Genomic DNA, 7,610 nt, shown 5'->3' with positions numbered 1-7,610 from the left:
CCCTAAGTTATATCTATAGAGATAGGATTGCAAAAGATATTTTGCTTTCTCTTTATTGTTTGAATTATTTGTTGAAATGCCATAAACTTTCAAAGGAAAAAATTAGATTTTTCCAAAGAATATTCTCTAATGTAAAAATGAAAATATAGTAAGCTTCTATTTGAAAATTTAATTTTATTCTTTTTTTTTTTAGACATTTTCTTCTTGTAGATGGTGGTGGTATCTATTTATATTCTTATGAAGGCCGCTTCATTTCTTCTCCAAAATTTCCTGGAATGAGAACAGATATTCTGAATGCACAGACTGTATCTCTGAGTAATGATACCATAGCAATAAAAGACAAAGCTGATGAAAAAAGTAAGTGAATTTTTATAATTTTCCATTTTCCAAATTTCATGAAATTTGTTAACACTATAAAGTTTCCAGGGATCCCTGGGTGGCGCAGCGGTTTGGCGCCTGCCTTTGGCCCAGGGCGCGATCCTGGAGACCCGGGATCGAATCCCACGTCGGGCTTCCGGTGCATGGAGCCTGCTTCTCCCTCTGCCTGTGTCTCTGCCTCTCTCTCTCTCACTGTGTGCCTATCATAAATAAATAAAACATTAAAAAAAAAAAATTAAAAAAAAAAAAGTTTCCATAACTTAAATTTCACTTTTTTATCCATTAATATGTTAACTTTATATGAAAGAATTAGGAGCTTCCTAATTTGTCCTAAGCAGGAATTAATTAAAGAACTTTAATTCTTTGGTAATTCATAGAATTTTAGAGTTAGAATTATCTGCATTTTCAGAAATGTGGATTTATCTGCCAATAAATTATGTTTTACTTACATAAGTTTTGATTGTTGAACAAGATAGTCATGCAATTCTGTTTTGCTGTAAACAGAAAATCAGAAAAAACAAAATAAAATTATTATTGTAAACTGATATAAAATGAGCTGGAAAATATTTTCCTTATGTTCCTTTTAAAAGAAACTAGTATTCATTGATGGTTGTTAAATAGAGGTATATGCTAACAATAGAAAACACAATTGAAGTACCTAGAATTGCTAACCTATGAAATTTTCCTTCAAGGGGGCCCATATGAAACCACTGGTTTCTTCCTAATTTGGGCGCTCCCATATAAGCAGGATACTTGCACCAAGTACAGTAGTCTACAACTTTAAGTGACTGGGATTAAGTAGTAGAGGTACTAGTGCTTTTGACTTCTTTCTTCTCCTCAAACGCTTGCACGAGTATCCTATGATATTAGTGTGGGTGACTATTTGAAACAAATGTCTGGGTATGGGGAGAGTAGAAATTAGAGAGCAATTTACTTATGTTTAGAAGCAACTCTTATAGTCCGCAGCTTCTTTGTTCTTTCTACCAGTTTCTGCTCATACTAACACTAAAATACAAGTCCAGCCTCCCATAGTTCATGGGCACTTACAGTTGTAGAAAGAAGTAGACAAGTCCATCCATATACCTCCATCTCTTTATAATATGTACAATCAGCAAAAGGATGGAATGCTTTTATTTTTTAAAAAGTTATTAGTCTGGGGGCACCTGCATGGCTTAGTCAGTTAAGCGTCCAACTCTTTATTTTGGCTCAGGTCATGATTTCAGGGTCATGAGATTGAGCCCTACATCAGGCTTCATGCTCGGTACGGTGTCTGCTTGAGATTCTCTCTCTCTCTGGCTCTCTCCCAGTTCGCATACACTCTCACTCTCAAGATAAATAAATAAAATCTTTTTTTTAAAAGTTATTAGTTTGCATCACTATAAAAAAACTGAGTTTAGGCCAAGCCCAAAGCATTTTGTAATGGAAGCCAAATTCTTGAAAATTTTCTTGCTATGCTTAATTAAAACTTTTGTTATAGTGTTTTTCTTTTTCATTTTTTCTGAGCAAAATTGCCAATTTTAAAGCATAATTTATTGTTACAATATTATTTCTTCTGTGAATATAGCCACTGACCTCAAACTTAACATTCCTAAAGTTTAATAACAGCTAATAATCAATATACTAGAAGTGTGATCCTCTGGAATTTGAATGTCATGTTATACATATTTCATCATTTTTACAATCTGTATAAATTATTCAAACTTTTTGGCTGACTACATATGCCACTACTGTCTTTTCATGCCATTTCTGTCTTTTCATTTTTGTAAACCTTGTGCATGTTTGGTCATATAAAATTACTCCATTTGTGATGAATTGTAGAGTAATTTGGGAATTATTTAAAGGGAATAACCAAAACAAAGCAAACACTCCAACAATCTTCCCCTCATCCCCTAACAATCTTTTTATTTATTTATTTTTAATTTTTTTAAAAGATTTTATTTATTTATTTTAGAGAGAGAGAGAGAGAAAGCACAAGTGGTATGGGGAGGGGCAGAGAGAAGAGAGAAGCAGATTCCTTGCTGAGCAGGGAGCCCAACATGGGGCTGGATACCATGACCCTGAGAGCATGACCCAAGCAAAGGCTGACGCTTAACTGACTGAGCCAGCACCCCCGCAACAATCTTTTTAAAAGAGAAACAACACTTTTCTTTATACCACTGTCATGTTTGAGACTAGAGGAATCCTTTGGTGAAACAGAGAAGGGGACAAAGGCAGCATTTCCTCTTGGCTGCTTTAATACAATATCTCCTGTAATTTTTACAACTTGGTCTGCTTCAGAACATCAGAGAAAGCTGGGGTTGGAAATACAGAACTTGAATTATCATTATTTAGATAATGCTTGATGTCATGAAAGTACATGAAATCAGAGAAAGTAGGTACTGTGAAAAGATGACCTAAAATAGAAGCTTAGGAACAGGGGTCACTAGATGAAGAGTAATTAGCAAAAGTGAATGAGAGATGGTCCAAAATAGGAGAGAATCAGGAGAAAACTGTTATATGTAGCCTGCGTAAGGGTTTCAAGAAAGAGAATGGTGAGGAGCATCCAGTGCTGCTGGGAAGTCAAAATGGAAAGTAGACTCTTTGAATGGGCAACATAGCAGTCATCGGTGATCCATGCAGGATTCATTGCATCATGTAGAACATAGATAGGAGTTGTAAAAGTTGAAAGCTTGTTGTTTCAGGAAGTCTAGCATTAAGAGAGACAAGGAATTAATAGAGATTACTCCAGTGGGGAAGAATTTTTTTTTTTTTTTTTTTTTTTTGATAAAGGCAACTTCAAAATGTTTGTAGTACTAAGAATGAATCGGATGAAAAGGTGCAGGTAAAGGTGCAGGAGAAAGTGGTGATAGTTGATAGGGTTGTATCTTAGAGAAAGCTGGGAAGGTAGAATGACAATGTATAGGTAAAGAATGTGGTCAAGGTGAAGTAGTATGAGTACCAGATACCCATTCACCTGAAATCAGAGCATGTAAGATAAGGACCAGGACTAAGGGTTGAAGATAACTTGGAGGGAAATTCAACTGTTGTAGGTTACCAAAGGTTTCATTTTTATATAGCAAAAATTTTTTTTAAGATTTTATTCATTTATTCATGAGAGACACAGAGAGAGAGAGAGAGAACAGAGACACAGGCAGAGGGAGAAGCAGGCTCCATACAGGGAGCCCGACGTGGGACTCGATCCCTGGTCTCCAGGACCAGGCCCTGGGCGGAAGGTGATGCTAAACCGCTGAGCCACCCAGTCTGCCCCTATATAGCAAAAATTTTCAATTTACATTATCTCCTTGAATATTTCATATGTATTTTGTGGTTCCCAAACAAATGTTTTGTCTGTCTTAAGACCAACTCTTGATAACCTATGGAAAACATTTATTTCAAAATATCTGCTCTGTTTCAATAGTGTATTTATTTCCCTCAGCTATTGGTTAGCAAGACAAATCATTGTTAACAGCCCTCAAAAAGAAAAATAATTTAGATTTAATGCTAAAATAATGGTGATACAATTAAAAAATAATTACTTTACAGACTGCATCTTATTTGCACGTATTCATTCCCCTAACTTAACTCTAAAAATTAAGGGGTGTTCTGGGGATATGGAGAAGACAGTTCTGGAATCTTTTCCTCAGGAGTTCAGGGAAATTCTCGGGCTGGAAGCTAGCTGAACTCCCAAATCAAGTGTTTTTGACAAATACAGGTTCTTTTTTTTTTTTTTTTTTTTTTTTTAAATTTATTTATGATAGGCACACAGTGAGAGAGAGAGAGGCAGAGACACAGGCAGAGGGAGAAGCAGGCTCCATGCACCGGGAGCCCGATGTGGGATTCGATCCCGGGTCTCCAGGATCGCGCCCTGGGCCAAAGGCAGGCGCCAAACCGCTGCGCCACCCAGGGATCCCGACAAATACAGGTTCTTAAAGAGACCTCTCCAACTCCGAATACATAGTTCTGAGGGAGGGACACCTGGCTGGCTCAGTCAGTAGAGCATTCAACTCTTGTTGAATAATTTATGTTGGATGTAGAGCATACTTTAAAAAAAAAATTCTCAGGGAAACCAAAAATTTTGGTACTATAGAACTTTGAATATTCTATAGTAAGGTCATGAATATGAATGTGTAAAATAATATTGATTACTTAAAGAGATTTTCAATGGTTAGTAGATAATCTGTTTTTACCCCTCAGTGAGATATACTACACTCCAAATATGATGTTAAGGTGAGAGTCCTCCAAAAGATTGCCTTGACTTCAGATGTCAACTGCAAGTCTTGGTGGATCCCCAGACCACCTGTACTTCTGACCAACTGGCTACATATACAGGGGTTTCCATGATCCTTTCAGGTTCAATAGCTTGTTAGAATGACCTCAACTCAGGAAAGTTCTATATATATGACTACAGTTTTATTATGAAGGATATACATAGTATGATGCCTGGGAACTTCTGTGCCCTCTTCTCATGAAATTAAAGTGGTCACCCTTGCAGCACATACACGTGTTCACCAACCAGGAAGCTCCAGTGAGCTTTGGTGTCCAGAGTATTTTTGGCTTATTACATGGCTAATTAGGCACGATTACTAACATCAATGACTATGTGATTGAACTCAGTCTCCATCCCCAGAGGGCAGGGTTGGGGGAGAGCTAAAAATCCCAACCCCCTAATGATTGAACTTTCTGGTGACCAGCCCCTTCCTGAAGCTATCTAAGGGGCCCACCAAGAGTCACTCATTAGTGTAATAGTGACACTCCCATCATTTGGGAGATTCCAAGGCTTTTGTGTCCCAAGAATTCAGTACGAAGACCAAAGAAATTATATTTTACACCACAGGCCATTCCTGGTCTTTGACTATGGATCCCTGATAGCAAAAGGTCATCCCCCAAAATAGAATGAATATGCCTAAAATTTGGAGGAATCAGTGTGGACCAGGGATAGGAGGCTTTTAACTCAGAAATTTCCAATATATTTGACCATCAGTATCAGTATTATTATAATCATACCAACAATGCCAGTGTTTACTATCTTGAAAGATGAGTCGAGGGGTGCCTGGGTGGCTCATTTGGTTGAGCATCTCTTCATTTTAGCTTAGGTCATGATCTCAGGGTTGTGAGTTCAAGCCCCGAGTGGGGCTTTAATCTCAGCATCTGCTTGAGATCTCAGAGTCTGCTTGAGATTATCTCTCTCCCTCTGCCCCCTCCGCACTCTCCAGTGTTCTGTCTCTCTAAAATAGACAAATCTTGAAAAAAAAAAGAGTCAAAAGACACTTACTTTCCTAGAGTCACTCTAGTCCTTAGTAATTAGTCCATGCCATCATCACGTTGTATAATCAAAATGTCTTCCAAGGCAAAGCCACCCAAGTATATAGAATTCCATTTAATCTTGTCAGATTGCAAAAGCAGGTGGGGTCTCAGCAATATATAGCTTCATTTTTTTCTTTTTTCTTTTTTTAGCCAAGTATAATTAACATACAGTGTTATATTAGTTTCAGGTATACTATATAATGATTCAACAATTAATTCTGTTCATTACCCAGTGCTCATCATAAGTGTACTTTTAATCACCTTCACCTATTTCCCCCTCTGCCATCTCCCCGCCCACTCCTTCTCTGGTCACCACCAGTTCTCTATATTTAAGACTCTTTTTTTGTCTCTCTCTTTTTTTTTAAATTCATTTGTTTTATTTCTTAAATTCCACACATGAGTGAAATTATATGGTATTTGTCTTTCTCAGACTGATTTATTTCACTTAGCATTTATACAGTCTCCATCCATCCATGTTGTTGCAAATGGTAAGATTTCATTCCTTTTAATGATTGAGTAATATTCCATTATATATATAAATCTCACACCTTTTTTTACATTCATCTGCGAGTGGACACTTGAGTTGCTTCCATATCTTGGTTAGTGTAAATAATGCTGCAGTGAACATAAGGATGCATATTTTTGAATTAGTGTTTTCATGTTCTTTGGGTAAATACCCAGTAGGGGAATTTACTGGATCATATGGCAATTCTGTTTTAATTTTTTGAGGAACCTTTATACCGTTTTCCACAGTGGCTGCATCAGTTTGCATTTCCGCCAACAGTGCATGAAAGTTTTTTTCTCCACAGCCCCAGCAACACTTGTTTCTTGTGTTTTTGACTCTAGCCATTTTGAAAAGTATAGTTTTGATTTGTGTGTCCCCGATGATTAGTGAGGTTGAACATCTTTTCATGTGCCTGTTGGCCATCTGTATGTCTTATTTGGAAAAATGTGTATTCATGTCCTCTGCCCATTTTTAATTGGATTATCTTGGAGGGGGTGTATAAATTCTTTATATAATTTTGTGTATTAACCTCTTCCCCTTATCAAATACATCATTTGTAAATATTTTCTCCCATTTAGCAGGTTGTCTTTTTGTTTTGTTGATGGTTTCCTTCACTGTGCAAAAGCTTCCTATTTTGGTGTAGTCCCAATAGTTTAATTTTGCTTTTGTTTTTCTTGCCAGAGGAGACATATCTAGAAAAATGTTTCTATGGCTGATGTCAAAGAAATTACTGCCTATGTTTTCTTCTAGGAATTGTATGGTCTCAGGTCTCACATCCAGGTCTTTAACCCGTTTCAAATGTATCTTTGTGCATAGTGTAAGAAAGTGGTCCAGTGTCATTCTTTTGCATGTAGATGGCCAGTTTCCCAACACCACTTATTGAAAAAGACTATATTCTTCCCATTGTATATGCATGCCTCCTTTGTCATATATTGATCATAAAAGCATGCATTTATTTTTGAACTCTGTTCTGTTCCATTGATCTATGTGTCTGTTTTTGTGCCAGTACCATACAGTTTTTATTACTACAGCTTTGTGGTATATCTTGAAATCTGGGATTGTTGACAAAACATGAGAGACACCTAACTCTGGGAAATGAACAAGGGGTAGTAGAAGGGAAGGTGGGTGGGGGATAGGGGTGCCTGGGTGATGGGCACTGATGGGGGCACTTGGCGGGATGAGCACTGGGTGTTTTGCTAAGTGTTGGCAAATTGAACTCCAATAAAAAAAATTTTTTTTAAAGCTATCTGGGATTGTGATACCTCCAGTTTTGTTCTTTGTCAAGATTGCTTTGGCTATTTGGCGTATTTTGTGGTTCCATACAAATTTTAAGATTATTCTAGTTCTGTGAAAGATGCTATTGGCATTTTGATAGAGATTGCGTTAAATCTCTACCTTGCTTTGAGTTGAATGGGCATTTTAATAATATTTGTTCTTCTAATCC

At 37.0% G+C, this 7,610-nt stretch overlaps 1 protein-coding gene across 7 annotated transcripts in view; it reads left to right on the top strand.

The window, feature by feature from the left end:
- Positions 1–7,610, top strand: part of IFT80 (intraflagellar transport 80) — a 123,592-nt gene that overhangs the window by 90,138 nt on the left and 25,844 nt on the right. For all 7 annotated transcript variants that reach the window (XM_077880148.1, XM_077880150.1, XM_077880152.1 and 4 more), the window contains one exon: positions 194–357. In XM_077880148.1, the coding sequence (XP_077736274.1) occupies positions 194–357 (164 nt within the window). The remainder of the gene's footprint in view (positions 1–193; positions 358–7,610) is intronic.

The sequence above is a fragment of the Canis aureus genome, chromosome 31 (assembly GCF_053574225.1).
Source record: "Canis aureus isolate CA01 chromosome 31, VMU_Caureus_v.1.0, whole genome shotgun sequence".
Lineage (NCBI taxonomy): Eukaryota > Metazoa > Chordata > Mammalia > Carnivora > Canidae > Canis > Canis aureus.
The sequence above is the reverse complement of the archived record's forward strand: the minus strand, read 5'-3'. Positions and strand labels throughout refer to the sequence as shown.